A 24,359-nucleotide genomic window follows, 5' to 3' on the forward strand; every position below is an offset into this window, starting at 1 on the left:
GAGCTGGGATAAGCTCCAGCAGACCCCCGTGACCCTGCAAAGGAGAAAGCAGGTATAGAAAATGGATGGATGGATTTTTCACTTTAACGAACATACATTCATAAACATACCACTCAAAAAGTGTAACCCTTTTATCCCCAGTTCTTGCGTTATACTTAATTCTTTGGTGCTGGTGTTTGTTAGGACCTGGGTTTGGTTTAACGTTGGTGTTCTGGGGTCTAGTCTTGTTTCTTCAGTCCTATTCTGTTTCTGTTCACTTCACTTCCTGTTTTACTTGGACAGTCTGTTCAGTTCTTCCTTCTTTTCAACCCCCAGCTGGTTGGGACAGATAACCACCAGTCTGGTTCTACCAGAGGTTTCTTCCAGTGTCACCGAGGGCTTGCTCAGGGGGGGGGGCATTTTATTGAAGAAAGGTTTTAGTGCAATCTGTTGGTTTCCATAGTGAATCAATAATTATTATTGTAATTTTATCAGTTATGTATTAACTGGAACAACTGGAATGAGTTGAACTGTGTTGCTGAAGTACCTTGAAATGACATTTAACAGGATTTGACGCCAAATGAATAAAGTTGAACTTAATAGAATTGTGGCAAATGACAAAGGATGGAGGCTTTACCTGGTGATATTTATTAGCTCGAAATCCCTGAAGATTTTCTGTATTTGCTATGTTGCCACATTTGAAGTGTAAAAGTAAAAAGTAAAATGTATTTATATAACACCTTTCACAGACAACGGAATGTCACAAGGTGCTCCACAAAAAAATAAAACAACATCAATTATAACAACATGAATAAAACACTACAATTTAAGTAGAAATATGATAAAAACAAGACAATACAGATGCATGAGCGAGGTAAAAAAAAAAAAAAAAGGCTCAGCACTAAACGGCGTCACCTAGCGTTTGAAAGTGTAATTACAAGCGCCACTTATTAATACCAGCTGCGTGTGTACAGTTGTCATTTTCACCAAGCACAAGCAGGTCAAAAGCTTCTGTGACCAATAAACAAAACTGGTCGAGAGACTCAAACTTTATAAGGAAAGTGTTGATTTACTGAAACACTAATGTCAAGCACACCTCCTCTGCCAAACTAAACGGTGTCGCCATGACTTCTCACCTGCTCTATGAATAGTGTGTGCCTGTGAACTGTGTGTGTGTGTGGGGGGGGGGGTCACGCTGGGGCCCAAACAGGTAAAGGATGACGTCATCGCCACTGTCACTCATCCCGCCGGGCGTCCAGAAGGCGGCGGCATCGGGCCGGCCACCCCGGGTCACGTGGTCCAGCCGAGCGGCCGACAGGCGCGGTATCGCGAGAGCGGCGCTGGATGGCGCTGGTGGGGGCCGCGGGCGCGCGCGGCTCGTCCTCGCCGCGGTGCGATCACACGTTGGGACACGCGAGCGGACGGAGACGGACAGACAGCAGCGGTGAGTGGAGACAAACTACACACACATGCGGGCGAGACAGACCCGGGGGAGGGGGGGTTACTTTGGCGTGACAGAGTGAGTGCGTGTGTCTTTACGCGTGTCGGCCAGATGCGGTGCCGTCCAGATGTGCCGGGAGGATGGATGACTGTCCACCGGTGTCCGGTCGCGCTGCTGCGTGGCTGGTCAGGTGTTGCGGGGTCAGTCATTCCCTCCTGCGCAGCTGCCCTGGCCCCCCACCCCGATCACCCCCACCACCCCCACCCCGCCGCATCACTCAGCGGGTCGTGTTCCTCACTTACAGGTGTTTCTGATTTCTGCGTTTGGCAACACTGTGGGCAGGGGTGCAGATCCGATGTAAGGATTGGGGGGGACACCAACGTGATTTTAATTTTTAATTTTTTGCCAATATGCAACTCATACCATGCCATAAATTGGTAAAGGCTCGCCAAAAACTACTGCACAGGGAATCATTTATTGTGCTTACCTTTCTTGTTTATTTGTCCTAAACAGCCAACAGTGTGTGTCACTGCTTACTTAACTGTTATATTCGTAAATCATAATTTTAAGGGTTTTGGGCATGTAGTGTCTACTCATCTCAAATTCTTCTCACCATCTTCCTTTTATCCTATGGACTACTTTATGCACGATCAATTGATATATGGATGAAATATGGAGCCCTAAACAAGTTGTTTAAACTAACTGATCATGTTTTAACACAGTTATGGTGGTAAACAGTTCTAAAAAAAAAAAAGGACCCATTGCTTTCATTCTGTACACCTCAAAACGGACCGTGGATGTATTATTTTTTTAGAAATATATTTATAATAAATATTCTACATATTCAACCTTTAAGTTTGAAAATACATTTGTTCAATTTTGAATAATTTAGGGTATTTTTATTGGGGGGGACAATTCACGTTTTTCAGAAATTGGGGGGGACATGTCCCCCCCGTCCCCCCCCGGGATCTGCACCCATGACTGTGGGGACTTGTTGATGGACCCCCCTCCCCCAGAGGCTGCAGACCCCTCCACCCTCCACCCCCCTGGGGGAGGTGGAGGGGTCTGCAGCCTCTGGCCGAGGCGGGTCCCCACCGTGGAGATTTACGGCGGGGCTTCGATCCGCGTGATTGATGCTCCGGCCCGCATCAGGACCACAGCAGCCGACAGGCCCCCTGTAGCAGGAGGGGCCGTCCCGGCCTCACGGTGGGGCCGGATCACACGCGGGACGCAGGTCTGCCACGGCAGCGCACATTCTGCCTCTAAACTAAAGTCCAATGCTGATTCAACTTTAACGTTGTACTTTATCACAGTTTTTAGACCTTATAAGTGAAACAATACATTTTTTTCTTAACCCTTGTACATTTTGGGTCAAAATGACCTAATTCTCCTTCCTTCTTCCCTTCCTCTTTTCTCCCTTCCATCTTCCTTCCTTCCTTCTTTACTCCCTTCTTTCTTTCCTTCTTTTCTCCCTTACTTTCTTCCTTCTTTTTTTCCCTTCCTTCCTTCTTTCCTCCTGCTCTCTCCTTCCTTCCTTCCTTCCTTCCTTCCTTCCTTCCTTCCTTCCTTCCTTCCTTCCTTCCTTCCTTCCTTCCTTCCTTCCTTCTTTCCTCCTGCTCTCTCCTTCCTTCCTTCCTTCCTTCCTTCCTTCCTTCCTTCCTTCCTTCCTTCCTTCCTTCCTTCCTTCCTTCCTTCCTTCCTTCCTTCTTTCCTCCTGCTCTCTCCTTCCTTCCTTCCTTCCTTCCTTCCTTCCTTCCTTCCTTCCTTCCTTCCTTCCTTCCTTCCTTCCTTCTCTCCTCCTGCTCTCTCCTTCCTTCCTTCCTTCCTTCCTTCCTTCCTTCCTTCCTTCCTTCCTTCCTTCCTTCCTTCCTTCCTTCCTTCCTTCCTTCCTTCTTTCCTCCTGCTCTCTCCTTCCTTCCTTCCTTCCTTCCTTCCTTCCTTCCTTCCTTCCTTCCTTCCTTCCTTCCTTCCTTCCTTCTTTCCTCCTGCTCTCTCCTTCCTTCCTTCCTTCTTTCTTTCCTCCTGTTCTCTCCTTCCTTCCTTCCTTCCTTCCTTCCTTCCTTCCTTCCTTCCTTCCTTCCTTCCTTCCTTCCTTCCTTCCTTCCTAACCGGCCTCACGGTGGAGCCGGATCATCGTGGGGGGAAACAGAGTCCCCCCCGCGGGGCGCAGGTCTGCCACGGCAGCGCACCTTCTGCCCTCTAAACTAAAGTAAAATGCCCTTTTAACTTTAACGTTGTACTTTATCAACAGTTTTTAGACTTTTAAGTGAAAGAATACATTTTTTTTCTTAAGACACAAACAGAAAATACTGCGTTAATATTACAGGTAGATCAGTTAATCAGCTGGATGATTACTGGCCATTTTTAAACAACTGGAATCAGCTGCAATTAAAACTCATATCCATCAAACTCCAGATAATTTGCTTTAAAAATAAAATAAAAACACGCAAAAAATAGAACAAAATACCTCTGCAAGCAAAAGTGTGTATAGATGGTTACAACACGTTTGTACTTTGCCTTTGCCCCCCCCCCAACCCTACCGAATGACGTTTAATACAATTTTTGAGTTGTTTGCTAATATGAAAGCATTAAACATTACTACAGGGTTACTTTGCAGCCATTTGGTGCCAAAATCACGGTTAACAGTTTAATGACGTCATTAATAACCCTCAATCTCCAAACTTTAATTTATGGCGTCGGTCAAATTGGATGAATGATGTCGCCAAGTGGCCAGAGGTGTCATGTCTTGACATCTCTACTAAGCTCATTGAATCTCTGGCTGATGTATTTCAGACAGTGTCTCTTCAATAAGGCACAACCTTTGAATAGTGTGACTTTTAACTTCAGAACCAACTACTTTTTTGATGTCCATTTGATGAAAAGATAACGCTGGTTTTAGACTCTTATCGTAACTCTCAAAGGCTTGAAAGAAGACAACTGGACTTTATTTTCTCTTGTTCTGTCTCAAACTGACGAAGTCCTCAGATTAGAGGCGAAACATCTTCAAGAACAAAAAAGAAAGAAAGTCCAGTTGCTTGTTTCAAGACTTTGAGAGATGATATGACAAACAGCATTAGTTTTTACTCAAAAGGGGGTGTGGTCATCTCAAGTAGAGGGGCGTGACGTACAGTAGAGCCGTCACTCATCTATTTATGATGTAGTCCATCAGAGGTCATTACTCATAATGGCATCACGGTTGACCTGATCGACTTCACCGACTCTGAGTCACAGACTATTCATAGAGCAGGTGGCAATTGATAACAGCGCACGTATAAACGACGCAGCAACACGTCCGATGATAGAAAAGCAAATTGTACCATGTGTATGTCTGACTTAATGTGAATAAGATAAGACTGAACTGTTATGAGCAGTAAGATGAGCTGATACTAGTAGCAGCAATGTTGGTCGCTTCAGTCAGAGAACGTGAGGTTTCTCTGAGTTTCCAAGTCGGATATCCGACTTCAGGGGGGCATTCCAGTTGAAACCTCCGACGCGGATCTCAGAAGTTCTGACTTATTTGTGCAAATGTGAGTGTGACCTTCCTCTGAATTAAACTCTCCCACACAGATGTTTGCAAGGGCATAAGGCAGGTATCTGCCTGTGCCTTAAAACAACACAAAGGGCTTTTCTCATGTTAAAACATCAATTTTAATTTGATTTCCAGAGACAGCTGGCTACTTTTTAAGGAGTGTAACTCAGCTCTCGCTGTTCCCTCGTGTCCTCATATGCTCGGATCTTTACAAAATCTATTAGCACCAGCGCAGCTCTGATGGTATATGACAGCTTTAATCTTTCATGCTGTTTCTACTGTACGATGAGATGGACTGTAGAGGAAGTTAATTTGAACAAGTTTGTCCTTAAAGCTTCAGTGCAACTGGAAATAACCACAAGGCTCGTGGAGTTTTACTTTCCTCTGGTGTTATTTAATTAAGCATAGTGGCGGGGGGGATTTGCTTGATGTCATGTGGCACTCTGTGGTGGGCCCATTGACACGTGACGTGAAAAACATGCTTTTCTTTTTCCAGTTCTTTGTGTTAAATGTTAAAAAATGATTTCTATCGCTAAGATACCAACAATTCTTTATTATTATTTATAAAATGACATGGTTGTTAACTTCTCGGGGTCACTAATTGATGTGGGGCTGGTCATGTGTGACTGATGCCGACTGCCGTCTTTGGGGCATTTGTTGACATTTAAGTGGAAGTGTGGCCGCCTGGCTCGCTAGGGTCACATATACGGGATTACGAAGGGGCTGATGTATAAGGATGGGCAGATTGAATAGGGGATGAAGAACGTGGGGAGGAAATGAAGGCATGTCTTCTCTGACCTTTACCACCCACCACATGTCCTTTTTTCATGGCCCATCCTCTTTGACAGGCCACTCTTCATATAGCTGTATGTTCCACCTACTTTTCTTTCTTTCCCTCTTCCTTTCCTTTTTCTTTTTTTCTTCCAAGTTTTGTTTCTTTCATCTTCTTCTTCTCATTTCCTGTTTTCCTCCTTCCTTCCTTCTTTTTTATTATCGGTTTTACAACATCTACCTCTCTCTCTCCTCTCATCTTTTCCCTTCCTCTTGATCCCCCTTCTCTCCCACTGCGATGACCTAAACATCCCAAAAACCTCTCAGGATTCCCAGCATGCATTGTAAATAAGGATGGTTACGTAATACTTGAAATATTAAGGAAAATCTTCACGCCTCTTTATGTTTTCTACTAATAGGATTAGGTGTGCACATGTGCCTCGGTTACGGTCGGTTGCATCTAGGTTACGGCGTGCACGTGGGTTTGTTTGTGTGCGTGCGTGCTGATAAAAACTATGTTTGTGTACACTTGAGCGTCGGGGAGTCTGAGCACGGGAGTGACCTTGACGCTTTCGCCTTCCAGCCAAAAAAAGAAGCAGAAAAAGAGATTTCTGCCCCGCGTATGTGCTCGCACATGAAGCTACACGTGCGCCATCTGTATGTTCGTCCACATGCGCAAGTTCTCCTTAGCTCCGAGGAGCGAAAGCGGGGGAGAAAGAGAGACACGGAGGGGAGGATGAACTCTGCGCCGTCCCTATTGTCAACCACGGCTATTTGAAGTTACACATAACCCAGTTCTGAGGAAAACCGCTGTGTCTGAGGGTCTGTGAGCACATGCTTGTGGAGTTTTTTCTCCAAAAACTGAAGGGAAAGAGGCAAACCTGAATGGAGAGTGAACAAGGATGGGGAGGAAAGGAAGTCTGCAGTAGAAAGCAAGAGAATAGGGAAGGAATGAAGGGAACCGGAGGGAGAGGAGAAAGACAGGACGAGGTTCAGAACAATCAGAGCTTTTATAATTGACAGGGATATTTAAATATCCCCGTCGCCTTCATGTTTGCTTCAGAGGGAGGGAGACGGTGCGAGAGACGGGCCATTGTGCTCACAGACAGTATCAGCTCTTTGTTCAGCTTGCTTGACACCGGTGTCGCCGCCGCCGAGCCACGCTAACCCACGGCAGGCCGGGAGAAAGAGAGCGACTGTAAACCCAGAAACGCTGTCTGATGTTAGCATGTTGCTTTCATCCAGCACTGAGGCCCGTGGTCGCCCGGTGGAATTCGTCCTTCACAGCTGAGAGAAATAAACAAGATCAGAAAATGGGAAACAAATGGGCGAATTAAGCTAATGAGAACTGGGCGAGATGCTGATCCTCTGAAGTACTCTAGATGGGCTTTGAACATTTAGGAACCGATAATGAGCTAGATGTTGTGAGCTTTGGAGCATGGCATGTTGTTAACTTTAGAGGGAAACTTTTGGAGCTCACTGATTTGGGATTGAACGTTCCTCCTCAAACCTGCAAACAGTTGTTAGTTGCTGTTTTACTCAACCTTCTGGATTTTTCTCTGCATTATGTCCTGTAATTACCAAACTTTAAAGGTTTTTACTCTTGTTCCCTTAAAACGTGGCAACTCTGTTTGAATAAGTTGATGCATCGCGGCATCTAAAGTATCTGCTGAAGGACTTTCCCTTGAGATTGTCTCGTCACCCCGAGGCGAGGTCCAGCGTGACTTAGAGATGCACCGATCAGGATTTTGAGGGCCGATCACCGATCTTGAAAACCAGTATCTGCCGATCCCGATTTTGCCGATCACCGATCACAGCGTGAAATCAATACATTCGTCAATATTGTTGTCTCATGTACATGACACTGACCTTGTATTATTAGGTATAAAAATTAGGAGATGAGAAAGTATCATGAATTGTCTGTTTTAGTTCAGGCTTAGGCAATGTGCAATATTTCACCCTTTAGAAACTCTTAGAGACGACTTAGACTCGGCTTACAAAACAAGTGTAGCTCACTAGCTTCAGCTTCCTGTGGTAATAATTATGTACAACATGTGCAGCAACACAGACAACAGCAGAGTTGTAAACTATAAACCTTAGTTTTCCTGTGGAAAGAGGAATATGGGCTCAAATTAATGCCATAAGTATTTTGTATTTGTAAATAAACTTTGTACTTGTAGAAATATTTTGTGCGTGTGCAAAAAATATTTGTACTTGCAAAAAATATTTGTACTTGTAGAAATATTTTGTGCATGTGTAAAAAATATTTGTACCTGCAAAAAATATTTGCACTTGCAAAAAAAATGTGTACTTGTAGATACAAAGCTACAAACTTTTTTTACAAAAGCTACAAACGTTTTACAAAGCTACAAACTTTTTTTACAAAAGCTACAAACTTTACAAAGTTACAAACTTTTTTTACAAAGCTACAAACTTTTTTTACAAAGCTACAAACTTTTTTTACAACTACGAGTTTTGGCAGTGTTTTGACGTGCCAAAACTAACAGCCAATCAGCGATCTTTAGCACGGGTTTCAAAGGGTTTCTGGAGAGCCAATCAGATCATTGCATCGCCTACTGACGTCGCCGCCATATTGGATGTGGCAAGACTGCGCTGCAAACTAATACAAGTAAATTGACTTATTTTCATAAAGCACCTTTCTACAAAGAAATGTACGTTTTACGTCTCATTTATTCATTCGCACATGCACTAATATACTTGGGAAATAATTAGGCACCAAATATAATATATTTAATTTTCTCAGACGGCAAAAATTAATAACTTTATTGATCCCACATAGGAGTAATTCATGTTATATCAGCTATAGAGAACAAGGTAGTGCCGAAAAACAATATATATCCCCCCTCACAAAAATAAGAAAAATACAGAAACATATTCTCTCATTAACAAAGCATATTTTACATCTTTACACATTACATTACATTTTATGGTATTGTTATTTTATTGTCTGAAAAATGGTTCAAATATGTTATTTTAATTTTTTTTTAATTCGTTTTGTTGATAAAAAAATATGTCTCTATTTTTGTGAGGGGGGATATATATTGTTTTTCGGCACTACCTTGTTCTCTATAGCTGATATAACATGAATTACTCCTGTGTGGGATAAATAAAGTTCTTATTTTTGCCATCTGAGAAAATTAAATATATTATATTTGGTGCCTAACTGTTTCCCAAGTATATTAGTGCGTGTGTGGATGAATAAATGAGACGTAAAACGTAAATTTATTTGTAGAAAGATGCTTTATGAAAATGAGTCAATTTAGTTTGCAGCCCAGTCTTGCCACATCCAATATGGCAGCGACGTCAGTAGGCGATGCAATGATCTGATTGGCTCTCTAGAAACCCTTTGAAACCCGTGCCAAAGATCGCTGATTGGCTGTTAGTTTTGGCACGTCAAAACACTGCCAAAACTCGTAGTTGTAAAAAAGGTTTGTAGCTTTCGTAAAAAAAGTTTGTAGCTTTGTAAAAAAAGTTTGTAGCTTTGTAAAAAGTTTGTAGCTTTGTATCTAGAAGTACAAATATGTTTTGCAAGTACAAATACTTTTTGCACATGCACAAAATATTTCTACAAGTACAAATATTTTTTTCACACACACAAAATATTTTTACAAGTACAAATATTTTTTGCAAGTACAAATATTTTTTGCACACGCACAAAATATTTCTACAAGTACAAAGTTTATTTACAGATACAAAATACTTATGGCATTAATTTGAGCCCATAGAGGAATGAAATCTTAAAATAAAAATTAATTATGAATTATTAAACTTTGCTAAAGCTTTAGCGATAGCATCCGCCGCGTGTCAGGAAACTCTTGTGAGTGAAACTCTTCACACTAGAACTTCACATGTCCCTCGTGAAGCCGACTGACACGACTGTCGTCCTGCATAAGGCTCTGGACTGTATATAGTTTGGTAAAACTCCGACAGGATTTCATCAGTTAAATATTTACGACGCGGCAGCGCGTACCTCGGATCCAAGCTGCAAATGGCGCGTTTAAACCCGATGTCTTCTATAACAGAAAGCGGCTGATAAGCAAGGCTTATGAATTCATTACCTCACGATGTAGTTCTTTATTTTTCTTGCTGTCGTTTATAAGATAAGATGGATCTTTATTGTCTCCCTTAGGAGAAATTTGTCTTGGACACGAGGCACGGCGACAATCATACTCCAACAAACATAAACAACCCTGAAGTCTTTGCCCAAACATAGAATCAACCACACTATAATTAACCCACATCAGTTCCCACTTCCAGAAAACCCATTACACAATAGAAGAAGAAACTTATTGCACAGAGCCCGACTGAACTAATTGCACGGATGTCCACATTATTGCACTGACCTACACAAAAGAACCTACACATTGTTGCAAAGCCCGACTAAACATATTGCACAAATGTCCACATTATTGCACTAACCTATACAAAAGAAACCTACACATTATTGCAAAGCCCGACTAAACATATTGCACAAATGTCCACATTATTGCACTGACCCCCACAGAAGGTCTCTGTTACGTTCAGCGGAGTTAGCGGCGTGGCTGCACCTCCTTTTCTTTCTCTGCCTTAGCATAAACCAACTTTGAAAACTCAATATACTCCTTCGTGTGAAAAAGTTTCGAATGTCTTATCAGCTTCGTTGTGTTGAAATTCTTTTGTAACATTCCTCCTCGTGGTATCTCCTTTGCACACACTTTGCAAACTGCAAACTTGTTGTCCTTTTCAGACATTGTAAAACTCCCATACCGGCGAGGCCATTTTCAGTGTTGATGTTTTGTAGAGACGGCCACGCCCCCTTAGGACAGCTCGATCTGAGGTGCGGGAATGCCCGCACGGGCGGTGTTTGTTGTTGTAAACGTCATCAGATCGGCTCGCTCTGAACTATTATTTTCCGATCTCCGATCAAAACCGATAGGGCATTTAGGCCCGATCCCTATCAGTGGCCGATCAATCGGTGCATCTCTAGCGTGACTAGTTCAGTACGGCAGAACCAGTTCCCACACAAATCCAGCGTCGAGCCCATCCGGCACTTTTGGGATGGCTGTCGGCCAGACGCCGCCACTCAACAGTTGCCAATCCTGCTAATGCTCTTGCGAGAGAATGGAAGCAAATCCCTGCAGCTAAATTCCCAAATCTGGACGGTCTGAAAGCATAAGAGCGGCTGCTACCGCAACATCTATGCATGCTTGTTTGGACAGAATGGTTTGCAGATATTCACATATTTCAGGCCGTAGTACAAAATATTTTGTTTCCATAAATGTGTTGGTTTTTTTAACAGTTTTTTTTTTTTTTTTTTTTACATCTTGTGAGTGTTTCACAAAGTATTATAAGAACATGTTAGCACTGAATTGTAAACATGGGAAACGTACGATGCGCTGCTCTCTTTACACCACAAATGACGAGCCCAGATGAATACTGACGTATGTTTTTAGATCTGCTCTTACAGATTCAGATCAGTTTAAAGAAATGCTTCTCCAAAATGAAGACTGATACAACTCTGAAACACTGTTTGAAAAAGCAGTCTTCAATAAGGGACATAACCCCCACCGCATACGCTCGTGCTAGAAGCATCCATAGCGTAGGTTTCCAATGAAGTGACGTCAGGCGTCGCAGGGACGATCTGCAGGTTCCTTGCGTCGCTCTGGCAGCGTTGCTTCTGTCACAAGTTGGGGAATTTTCAACTTTTCTGTCTTTAATGTGAACGTCAGCCATTCAAATTACAGGAGAATTCTCAGGAGAATGATTGCATGACTAATCTAGCAAACACCTTAACACGTCCTCACTACTGTAACTGGGCCCCTGAGCAAGGCGTAATTGCTCAGTTATTTATATACTTGGGGTCATGTGGTGCTACTGGTCGCTACGGGTCTTTCACTACCCTAAACCTTTGCCCAGGCGAGCCAGTGAAGGTTAATCAGGTCCCAACCTGTCAAGTAGCTCGATCCAACCACGGATCACCCCTTGTGATCCATGTTGTTGCTTCTTCAGCAGCATCTGATGTTCTTGACGGCTCAGTGCGGCCCCCTGATCCCCAGAACCTTGGGGGCTCTGTGAAGTGACTCACCGGAAAATCCTCTGGAGCCAGTCTCAGTTGGGTGGCTCCGGGTCCTCCCGCTCCAGCTCTGATATTCACCTGGGAATTCTGGGTATCCTCTCAAGCGTCTCTTTCGTCCAGTCCTCCCATGGTTCAGTTCAGCTTCCATCTAACCCTGATGAAGACTTCCCACCCAATCTCAACCCGAACCCACCTCCAATGCTGCCGAGCTCCTATAATGTTACATGCTGTAAGACAAAAGCATCAAAAGATAGAAGAGAGAACATGTAAAAGTTAATTGAAGCGCAAAGATTCAATATATTCACATAAACCTGATTAAGTGATAGGAAGAGATTGCTTCATGGGGGGGAGAGAGAAGTGGCAGACGATGACTGTGGAGGAAGAGTTTTCACAGGAAGCTAACATGATTTACAGCTATGTGGGTTAAAGAGTGGAAATTGCAGAGCGCCAGGGATCAAAGAGGCATCCAGCCATCCTACAAAGTCTGCCCTTGGATAAACCCTTGCAAATGTCTCGCATGCCAAATTCTTTGAGCTCAGGAATAGTTGAAAAACTGGGGAGAGACTAAGTGAAAGAAATTGAAGAGATAAAAAGAGGGTTAGGAGATGAAAACATGGGATCGAAATGTTCCAATAAAGGGGGGGAATTTGAGAAATTAAGGGAGAGGGAAGGAAGGATGGAGGCGATGCTGCATTATCTGGTACAGCCATATGTGATTGTCCTAGTTTTATAGTGGTAGTAGTGGTGGGCGTCCTCACATCAGGGGATGACAGAGTAGTGGATCCATAAAAACAGCTGTCTGGCCTAAATGCTCCCAGTTGTGCTCATCTGACATCTATCGATCCACAAGTAATCATCTGCTGTCAAGAGAAAAGCTAAAAGAAAAGAAAAGAAAACCCACACACATATTAAAGTCAACGTTACAGCAGGTCGACTGCAACACCACAAGATAACCGGGACACATTTGGACCCAAAAACCCTCTTGACCATCTTCAGCGTGTTAGGGATGATCTTACCAGATGTCCCTGAGGTGTGAGGTGTGGTGGGAGGGATGGCATCTGCTCAGGAGAAGGTTTGAGCTCTGTCCATCTCAGATCTTACACGCTGAAGATTAATAATCAGAAAATGCTGTTGCGTGGGGAGAAGTGTTCACCCCATTCTATTGAAAAAGAACTATTTTCTCTTGGACATTGTCCCGTCCCTCTACGAATTGGCCTAATTTTCCATAAATCTAGTCAGAATTGTTTCTATTTTAAACCAAAATATCTTTGCCAAGAAAAATGTTCTCGACTAGAATTCTGAAAACTTGCAAAATAGTGTCTCGTTGTCTGGAAACAAGTTTTTTTTTTTTTATACTTTCATAGAAATAGGTTTTTTGGTTATACTGCAGTAAAATTAGATAGGAAGAGATGCTGCAGTATTTCCGTCTCTTTTAGTGAGCGTGTTGTGCTGTCTGGGTCATATTTCTCCATACCCACACGCTAAAGGGACATATTTTTGTATTTTGAATATTTTAGTCAGTCAAGCCTCAAAATGAAAACTTGAAGTGGTTTCTTAATAAAGCACTTGAGTTTTGGCGTCTAGGCTCTGATCTAATCAATCCCCGTTTATTAGCCGTACGCAGTGATACGGGTATGTGTATTGCGGGGGGTGGGGGGGGGGGGTGGGTGTTGATGATGAACCCTCCTGCACCACAGAGTCTGAAAGCCATGGAGGAGGTGAGATTTTAAGAGCGTCAGCAAGCTCGCCGGGCGACAGACATCAGAAGGCATGTGAGAGACGAGTACCACTCGCTCCTTAAATAGACCCACGAACGAGACGGAGTAAAACATGCAGAGGGGTGAGAGCGAGCTTCAAACGCTGCACGACACGTCTGCCTGACACCGCTCCCGTACCGTGGCTCCGTATAAACTCCTGATTATTAGAGCGTCAGAGTTTAAACAGATTTGCTCACTAAAGTAGTTACGGGTCAAAGTGTGCACTTACTTCATTTCATTTCTAAGACTAAACAGTCACGATTGACCACCAAATAAGGGCATGTGTATATGAAGCAGAATCTGAAAGGCATTTTATGCATTTTTTCGTGACAACTAAAGCGGAAACAATGCCTGGAGACCAGAGGCTGTATTGGAAGAAGAGGACAAACCCCTGGTGATGTCACCCATATTGTTTCTGAGGAGTGTTTTTGAACCCTCCTTCTTCTCCCTCTGTGTGGCGCCATGTTGGAAATGGGCCAAAAGAGCAGGCCTGGGAGCCAAATTAGCAATTGTAGCTTGGAGAGTTCAGCTTTTGGTGACCTGAAATGCTAATTGATATTTCTTTGCAATCATTCTAATCAAATCTGTTTCAACACCCTCATTTTAAATGTTGGTTACTCGACGTGGACGGGTCCTGAAACAATCAGAGGGGCCAGCGACAGCAGGCCAGCAGCCTCCGAACCCTTCCGGGCCAACCCAGAACCGGTCCTGCCATCTCTCAGTCGAGTTAACGTCACAACGACCCCACGATATCATCACAAGATGATGATGATGCTCCGTTAGCTCTTTATAGTTCAGAGGTCAAGTCAGCTGAAACAGGAATTACTTCCAATTCATAAAATAAGTTAAAAGAATGATATAAGTGCTTTTTGAAAATAACTGTCTGCAGGAGGATTTATTGGAGCAATTGAGGAAATGATGGCACTAAGAATTTTATTCCGAACCATCATTTCTTAAAATGTGTGTTAAAAGCAATACGTCCTCCAGCGGCGCAATTTATACCAGAGTTTTGTTCATGTAGCAAAGATCTTTTTCTAATTTCTTCCCATGCATGTAAATTTATATGAAGCCATTTTCTCTCAAATGCTTCATTGGTGCTGCACCTCAGATGGAATGACCTCTATCACCACTTCATAAATCAGTTATCTCCCTCCCTCGCTATCTCTCTTTAACGCGCGCCGTACCGACAGGTCGACAAGCAGGTGGAAGATGCAACTTTACAGCTCTGTATGGTGGCCTCTGAGCAGGAATTCATATGAATTAATGATTTATGTGAAAATGTACTTCCAGATTTATGAAGATCATCTTAGGCTCGTTGTGTTTATTTTGCATCACCGCAGACGTCTTCTTTTAAGCTTACAATGAAGTCTAAGGTAAAGTAAAGCGTACCATGTCCACCCTGGATTCAGTTCAGTTTATGAAGTACCACAGGGTTATATGAGTCTTCCCAGGCTGCTTTTCTTAGTAATGTCACAACCTTACTGTATTACACGTGGAAACCCAACCTTTGACAGGCTCAAAGTCGACCTGCGGCTGATTTCCACAGGTGACAGGATGAGACCGTGTAGACTTCCTGCAAACACAGTGTGCGGCTGCACAAACGGCTTCCTCATCTCAGCTTCTCCCGGGAAACGTCTCCCGTATGTGCAGTTGCTGTCTGGGCAGCTTCCAGAGAAGCAGGTCTTCCTATACGGGGTCAGGGAATTTGATTGACTTGTGTCTTGACTCGCTTTGGCTGCCAGGAAGTCTCCACCATCAATACACATCATCATCACTCGCCAGACCAGCGTATGTGTGTGTGTCTGTGTGTGTGTGTGTGTGTGTCAGCCAATGCAGCACAGTGTGTTTCTGTTAAATCACATGGTGCAGCTTTTCCCCCGCGTGCCTGCTGCTTGGCCTATTTCCATGGTAACAATTTGAAGATGTGGGGAAGCGCACACGAACACACAAACAGACTTTCCACATATACGGCGCTCGTGTGAGGGCTCGCCACAGCGGTTTTTGGCTGTGTGTGGCTGTAGGGTGCAGCCAGAGAGAGGATGTGTGATCACAGACTCAGCGGGAGACACACACACACACACACACGTACATATTGTATAGTGAGACAGAAGCTCAGCATGCTCTGCTGTATTGGAGAAATGGCACACAGGGGGCATGCCATCCAAATCCCTTCATAAATCCTCCGGCAATTTGGATTTGTTTGTTAATGGATGAACAAACAAACAAACGAACGGACGGACGAGCGAGCGAACAATGGATGGACGGGCGGATGGACAGACAATCTGTCAGTGTGCAGCAGCACTGTGCGACACGTCGGCAGACTGTTATTTGCCATTCTTGTCGCCATATCAACCTGCATCTCTGTGAAATCCCCTCATCACTCCCCATCTCCCCACCCATCAGAGTGGCTATCACTATAGCAACAACCCACGCTTTTCACCTTCTCATTGCAGCATCCCTGTGCCCCCCCCCCCCCCCCCCCGGCTTTATGCCAAAAGGGTGCTGTGGTGTAAACGCACGCTGGCTATAAGGCAAGGGAGCTTTGCCAGAAGTAGGGACGCTATAGGGGAAGGGAGGAAGGGAGGAAGAGAGAGCGGAAGGAGCACTGCGGACCTATTAACTCCAGCCCTGCGATATTATGCAACTTTCTTTATACACACACACAAGCACACATTATAGGGTGACAAACCCATGCAGATTGCTTTTCTTTTTAATCATCACACATGTTCAAACGCTGTGCATGGTAGAGTCGAACCAGCATAAGCTCTCCATAATGTCCCTGAGCACCGATTAGGAAATGACATAACGGATTTCTCCGAACGGCTCCTGCGCCGTACCACTGATGGAATGTCGCTCTGAGTGATGCTGTGTTCATGTGACGACTTACCGGATTCACGGAAGTTGATTTCAGGCTGAAAGTACCTATCAGCTACCGTCTCATCACCGGGTCTGCAGGGATCAGCGGAGGGTCACGACGCAAAAGGCGCTCCTTTGTGATGAATTGTGACTCTCAAACATTGTCAAACATAAAATTAATTATTCAGGAACAAAAGTGAACAAATCCTGCTTTGAAACTAAAATGAAGGCGGTAGATGGGCAGTATTTTTCACAGGACTCAACGACTGCTCCTCAAAGTCTGATTGTTTTTCTTCTTTCAGTCTGGGGTATTTGTCGGCTATCTTAAAAATACAGTTGATATTTAGTATTATTTATTAACCTTTATTTAACCCAGCCCATGAGAGTAATAATCTCATTTTCAACAGAGCAGCTGAGAGCAACAGTTCATAAAATGTTTACATGTATACCACAAAAGATTGACATAACCCTTAAAGATGAGCAGGATTAAAGCAGCTCGAAAGACGTTTCAATTTCATTTAAAGGAATATTTGCTTACTTTACGAAGCGTCCGTCCCTGCCCCAAAGCGTGTATGCATGTAGGTAGATAGGGAGAACACCAAGATTAGCCTTGTAAAAGACAAAGCTAACCGTCTGACCTGAGCGTACAATGTGCAACGGTAAGTGTTCGAAGGTTTGTGATGAACCTGAGAGCTTCGTGCTGGACTGCGTCCAGTTTATGTAGGTACTGTAGTATGAGGAAGCGTGCATCTACATCACATCACCATTGTCCAGCACAGACATAAAAAGCATCACAGAAAGTCTCTTTTTGGGTTATAAAAAAGTTTGTTTTTTGTGAGTTGGACATGTGGCATAAAAGAGAGCGTATCACTCAAAAGAGAGCGTATCACTCAAAAAATCCCAGTATCTGTACTGTCAAACTAGATCCTGGAAATATAGTGATAGACGGAAGATTAAGGGAATTTGTTTAGTTGTTTAGTTTAGTTGTCATTTAAGTCTCGTTTCAACCGACACAAGGTGTGTTGAACATTTACACTGAACATTGTACACCATTTATGTGCTTATTGGCACGACAAACTTGTCAATAAAGATTGTTAGTGTATAAAATATCAAAAGGGGTCCAGGACTAATCCCTGAGGAACTCCCTTGGTTACACTGAGGTATATGGAAGTAATACTTTCTATTTGAACGTCTTGAGATCTACCTGGTAAAGGATTTTCAAAGCATCCAGCAGTAAAAACACTCAGCATGACTCAGTCTTCGCTTCAGTATGTTGTGATTGACTGTGTCAGAGACCTCAGACGGATCAATGAAAAGGGCTGCACAATAGTGCTTACTATCTATATATTAAATTACGACATTTATTGCATTTAAGGTTGCTGTCTTTTTCTAAATTCAGATTGATATTTTAATAGAAAAAAAAAAAAAAACTCTTTCAATTGTTTACTTACCATTGATTCACAAACCTTTGCAAGAACAGACCTCTTGTAAGATTTTCTTCCAGTTACCAGGATTAAACCTTTAATTATGTAAAGATGAAGCTATTCAGTTTCTTAATTAAAAACCTAGCAAGACATCCACTCAACACACCAAAAAACTGCAGCAGACACCCTGTGGTTATACATTTAGTCATGTACACTATCATGCCTGTTGGATATCTTAAGTCAAGGGATAACAATTGGGTAGAGGAAAGAAAATACATGAAAGTACTTTAAGATTTCTTTGGAACGTTGAAATCTCTGTCAACGTATGGTTGGAGTTTCAGGAGGTGCTTCGCAGTGAAACCATCCATCGGGCCGTGTCTGACATCTCACCCTACTTACTGCATTGTGCTTCACATATTTTGTTTGTAGTATACCCTATATGGGTAAATCATTGTATCCCACAATGCATCAAGTACTTTTGGTCACAATGATCCATTATGTTTTATCTTTGTGACAGCAGTGATGCAATGAATGGTACTGAAAAAATGACAAAAGTCGTACCCAAACACTTGTTCTGATGATGAGCGAACTGGGGGGAACTGCTCTGTACTTGAGAGAGAATATTGCACTATATAGTGAATGAGGGGGATTTCAGACACTTCTACAGATTTACTCTAGCACCAACTAGAGTCCAAATGCTCCTTCACACCAGATGGTTCTGGGTTCACCGTCACATTGGTAGTTCAGTGGTCGGGAATCAGGACTAGATTTCTATGAGTGATACATTGCCGAGCCATTTTTCCAATCGCCAATCAGTGATTGAGTCAGGTGCAGGGGACTCTAGAGGGAGAGACAGGCAACTGTCATACCACAAAACATTTATCTTTTATTCATTTGTACCACTGTTGCGGTTGTGTGAAAATCCTTTCCTTCACGTGCTCTATGTTTGTTCGTTCATGCTCAGTCCATTGTCAAATAACCAGCTGTGATTTACGTGGGGTTATGTGCTGTTACCTGCATGGGATTTGTTGATAAAGTTCAGCAACCTCAATTAGACAGGTTACAAGTTAACAACTTTCATAGTACTGGGTTGTGATCAAGTGACCAAGATGTAGACCTGCAGGTTTGCTTGAACCATTATACAAGATATGACATCTTGTTGACATCATGAGTTGCAGGCAAAAATCATTTGATTCAACAATTGCAGACATACATGAAGCTGGGGCTCAACTCTGTTTCTTTTGGAGCTGACCAAACATTTCCACCCTAATGTTTTTAGTGTGTCATCATCAGTCTTTGCAAGCTTTTTATCAGTCATAAAACTAAGATTTTATATTGTTTTGAAGTCAAAATGTATATGTATCTGTCTGCTGTACACCTTCTATTAGTATTTGCTCTTACAAGGGCATATAAAGTAAGTTTGTAGGGCATTTTGTGATACTTTATTAATAAGATAAGATCAAAAAATGTATTTTTTTTGTTTTGATATTTTTATTAGGGGGTAAGGCACAGTTGAACAGGAATAAACAAAAAAAAGATATACAGTCTACCTCCTTTTTTTTTTTTTTTGGAATTAAGAACAGAACAAAAAATCCACACAAAACAATGACAAATACACGAAAATTATTATATTCTTATATACAAGTAATATTTAAGTATTTAAGCTAAACAGTATGAATTAAAAAAATAGATGAATAAAAAGGGGGAAAAAAAACCCAAAAAAAACCCCAAAAGAAAAGTAAATAAAAAGATAAATAAAAAGGAGGAAGAAAGAAAGGAATGAGAGAAGAGAGGGAGGGGGGGGATCCGTCAATCAGGAGGCAGGGACTGGAGAGAGTGGAAGAATGTAAGAAAGGGAAGCCACTTATTATAAAATTTGTTGCAACTACCCTTCAGTGAATATTTAATCTTTTCCAGCTTCAGAAAAAACATGGTGTCGTTGAGCCACTGGGTACTAGAAGGAGCCTTAGTCGACTTCCAGTGGAGAAGAAGGTGGCGTCTTGCCAGTAAGGAAGTAAAAGCCAAAATGTCTTTTTGGTTTGAAGTAAACCGGCCATGGTCCTCTGGGAGCCCGAATATGGCAACATGGGGGGAGACTTTTATATTCACCGAGAGTATTTTTGACATGGTGTCAAAATAATTCGACCAAAAGCGAGAAAGTAGTGGGCAAGAGTAAAACATATGGGTTAAATTGCAGGACGAGGCATGACATTTGTCGCATTCGTCAGTGACACTGGGATAGATCTGTGAGAGTCGAGCTTTAGAAAAGTGGACTCTAAACAGTACTTTAAACTGTATAAGTGTAAGACGAGCGCAGGATGAACTTGTGTAAATTTTTTTAAGAGCAGCGTCCCACCAGTCATCCTCCAAATTTAGATCCAGTTCATCTTCCCAGGCAGCCCTAACTTTAATAACTGGAGAGAGATCGAAAGACAGAAGGTCATCGTAAACCTTAGAGATCAGTGATTTTTGAAGTGGATCATGGTTTAAAAGCACCTCCCACTGTAGAGTCGGCGGAGAGGATGGAAAAACTGGAAACAAAGCTTTAGCGCAGTGTCTAATCTGAAAGTATCGAAAGAGATGAGAAGGCGGGAGATTAAATTCACCTGAGAGATCCAAAAAATGTATTTGAAAAGGCTGATAACACAAGCCTGATTGTAAGATATCACCTCCCGCACTCGTGTACGCCAACTGTCTGACCAGTTAAAAGCTTGCAGTGTCTGATCAGACCACTGGAGGTGGCCAGTTGGAGCAGAGGTGATATATTTTTTTTATTTTTCAGAGCATCTTACCCATCCATCTTGCCTTAAAGCAGCACTACGTAACTTTTCCACCTTAATCTAATATTTCCAGAGTCATTGTGATGGTACATCAACTTCCAACAGGTTTAATGACACCTCTGTCATGGTCTGAGGGGTCTGTATCACCTTCACTGGCACTATGTACCTTTGAGGAGCATGGTAGGAACCCTGTCACACTAAAAAACTACAAATTTTTACGGCTTTGACTGCTTTACGGCATACGTCACTTCCCCCTCCTTCCCAATTTGTAGTCGAGACGAAAATGGGTGGGGCGTGGAGCGCAGGAGAAGCTGGTAACCCGTTGCTGTGTTGTGGCTGCAACAGCTCCACACAACAGACGTGGGGAAAAGCTCGCTAATGGTTTAACTTTTCACCGCTTTCCTGCTCGGAGGCAGAACCACGGAGGCCAAGTATCTGAGATAAAAGAGTAAAAGAGTCGTCGGCTCGGTTGGATCGCGGCTGTAACGACCAAACCTAACCTTCCACACAGACACACGTGTTGGATCGGGTTTTATTCTCCAGCTAAACGCAGTTGCTGGCCAGCTCTCTGCGGTGCGATTAACCCCAATCTGCAGATAAAACTAGTTTGTTGAGGAAAATATATTAACTATTTGTAGCTGCAGAGGAAAAAAATAATCTCACGAGGAAAACAAAAATATTGCTCACGCCTCGGAGCCTCTTCAACATAATATAGCAGTCAAAAAAAAAGAAAAGAGAAGTAAGAGTGATACAAAACATGTACTGTATGTTGTACTATTATACAAATTTATTGAAACACATGGGGAGTCAAACATTTACCAAAGCAGCTGCCAAACACTCCTAAACAAGGTATCCTAAGACGTGGGTTGTGCAGAACTGCGGCAGTAAATCCTCATCGGAGCTCCACTCTTTGATAGGGATTTCATATGGACCCAACCCATTAATAATCATTATTTTCTCCATATACCGCTCCCTGGCTTCCTTGTTTAAGGTATCCCGGTAAATTCCAGTTCCTTTCCAGCAGTTTAACATCTTTTTTTTTGCGTTCCGTCTGTTCACTTGGTGAAACAGAAAAGTAGTTTTGAAAGTCCGTCCCGTCTTCTCTCATCAAAACAAATGCACGCAACGGGAGTTTTCCGGCAGTACGCGTACTACGCGCTGGTGCTCATGGGAAACGTAGTGTTCTTTCTGGTAAAGCACTACCGATTTTTTCCAAAGGAGCCGCCAAACTCAACAAAAGCTGAAAGTTACGTTGTGCTGCTTTAAATTGAAAACATGTTGATGTTCTGGAATAAATGTCCCTTAGGCTGATTCTTTGGGACTTTGACTAGCAGTGTTTGTCACTAAGAAACGTATCATATTTTATGAATTAACTCTTTGTTTTGTAAAAAACTGCTAAAGGTGATTGTTTTTCTGTATTTTGAGTCTTACAGATGTGTCTTGTGCCTTACAGACAAAGTAAAAGAGGAAGAGGAGAAGGCATTGGAGTCCCCACATGGGAGCAGCAGAGCTGTCTAATCCACTTTTATCTGACAGAATCTGCCAAAGGACGCTTTGGAAACGCCTCCATGACTTCAAACACAGACTTTTAAATCCACGGAACTAAAAACAGAAAACTAAAAAGCCGACAACTGGCTCTAACAAGTGGACAGATTTAAAATTAAGAGCACGGCTGGACCGGAGGAGTGTTGCATGGGTGCCAAATCTCCATCCAGGACGAGCCACACTTCCTCAGTCAACAGCCTCCTCCTTCCTCTTCCTCCTTCCACTTCATCCTCGACCGTTTTTCTCTCATTCTCCACTTTTCTCTCTCATGGGAGTGACATAGAGGCCATCGCTTGGTCGTCCGCCCCGCCTCTTCTCCGCCTCGTCGTGGAAACGGGCATGTCCAGGTAGTGATGTCGTGGAAGAGGAACTACTTTGCATCGGGTGGCGGAGCAGCTGGAGGGGTGCAGGGGCTGGTGACCCCGGGAAACATGAACTCCATCGCACCCAGCAAAGGCCTCAGCAACGAGCCGGGACAGAACAGCTGCTTCCTCAACAGCGCCCTGCAGGTCAGTCCGGTCCCTCATCCAGCCGAGTTAGTCACCGGATCTCAGTCCGCTGCTTGGGTCAGTTATTTTTAGTGGGGTGTATTTAACTAAACAAACCATTTTCTTAATTTTAGTTGTTTTTTTTATTCACCAAACCTATTTCCGTGTTTGGGATACCAGAGTGCAGATATTTTCTACTCGCTGTACTGAAAAGTACTTCAAAAGTAGGCGTTTGCTGGACCGCAGTGCAGACCTGATCGAGAGTGAAGCCATAATGCTTTTGTATATGCGTGAACTCTTTTGCGGTAGCTGGTCTTCTGTGGTAAACAATTAAATATGATTTATACATGTGTCATCGTAACCTTTCTATTTCTCCACTCAGTCTCCCCTAAAATCTGGGGAATCTATAAAAAAAGGAGACAGCTTTTATTCTTACTTTATAAAAAGCCCCCCACTTTTGACTTGTTAAAAAGAAGAAAAGAAAAAAAATATACGTGCATATGTACAGTTTATACAGACATCTGCAGTGATCAGTCAGGTCCAAGCAGCTTTGCATCAGTCCATCAGGCTGGTTGACTCCAGGAAGCACTGAATGTCGGTCGGTTCTGCCCACAGCTGAACCCTTGTCCTTGTACTTTTATTTCAATTGGTGAATGAGATGTTGACGTGTGTTATAGCGCCCCTTGTGGACAAAACTTCCAAAGAAAGTCATATATGTCAAAACGTTTTAGTCTCAAGATGCCCCAGATTTAGTGAATATTGGATCGGTGACTTCAGACTGGTGCGTTTTAACTTTGACTTCTGGATTTTCAAAAAGTGTTAAGAGCTTGAAATGACAGAAGTGGACGGCAGTTGTGTCTGGTACCGTCCACGGCATCCGAGGAGGTATCGTTTTTGTTCTGCCACACAAAGGTGCTCGTTTATGAGCTGAAATATGATCGTGTTTACAACAGCCCCCCAACGTGGCAGGTTTGTTTCCATATGTGGTGTCGAGACGAATGGGCTTCTGAAATGTCTAAGTCCAGGTGACACTGCATCAAATTTCATGTTTTTATGCTTAGTGGGCTGTTGTTTTTTTTAGATATTGACATTTGTGAACAGAAGGAAGAAACCTTTGACGTGTGGGTTTGTGCAACATTTACCACACTTCCATCAAAGATGTGCAGTCGGCGATGTCGGGACATTGCAGAAAGCGGACGCTGGTGGAGGAATAATCTAATAATTTGTTATTTGTTAGGTGGTTAATTTTGAAATGCATCAACAAATCAAGGCAAACAAACAGCTTTTACCAACATTGTTTGTGGATCACGGACAAGACGTTCTGTGAGAATCGGACACATCGTCTAAAAGGAATTTCATTTTTCTTTTGCTTCTAGTTTTTATAAAAATTGGAGGTAATTCTAGTGGTGCAGATGGGTCTGGGTCGGTGCCGTAGACTCAAAGATTACGTGGATTTTTCTTCTTTTCTCATGGTTTTTGAGATATGATCCCCGATGGACTGTGGATCTTGGATCCCTCGATGTATAAAAAAGCCTTCACAGTTGGAAATTACAGTTTATTAGATTTTTTTAATGCTTTGACAAACCACTTAACAAACTTAGACTGCAATAGGAAAAAGAGCTGCAACTAACAACATAGTCGATTAATCTATTGATTATTGAAACAATTTATCGCCTAATCGGATTATGAATTCTGCAATAACTTAAAACAGGT

At 42.8% G+C, this 24,359-nt stretch overlaps 1 protein-coding gene across 3 annotated transcripts in view; it reads left to right on the forward strand.

Moving 5' to 3' along the window:
- Window positions 1–1,362: 1,362 nt before the first annotated feature.
- usp54b (ubiquitin specific peptidase 54b) overlaps window positions 1,363–24,359 on the forward strand; it is a 107,470-nt gene continuing 84,473 nt past the window's right edge. For 2 of the 3 annotated variants that reach the window (XR_009770510.1, XM_061708539.1), the window contains exons 1-2: window positions 1,363–1,423; window positions 22,067–22,667. Coding sequence is in view for 2 of the 3 variants with exons in the window: in XM_061708539.1 (XP_061564523.1) it covers window positions 22,512–22,667 (156 nt within the window). In the remaining variant the exon portion in view is untranslated. Of the gene's footprint in view, window positions 1,424–3,578; window positions 3,630–22,066; window positions 22,668–24,359 lie in introns of those variants that run through there. The other variant, XM_061708540.1, reaches the window with a different exon arrangement.

This window comes from Cololabis saira, chromosome 19 (assembly GCF_033807715.1).
Source record: "Cololabis saira isolate AMF1-May2022 chromosome 19, fColSai1.1, whole genome shotgun sequence".
NCBI classification, from domain to species: domain Eukaryota; kingdom Metazoa; phylum Chordata; class Actinopteri; order Beloniformes; family Belonidae; genus Cololabis; species Cololabis saira.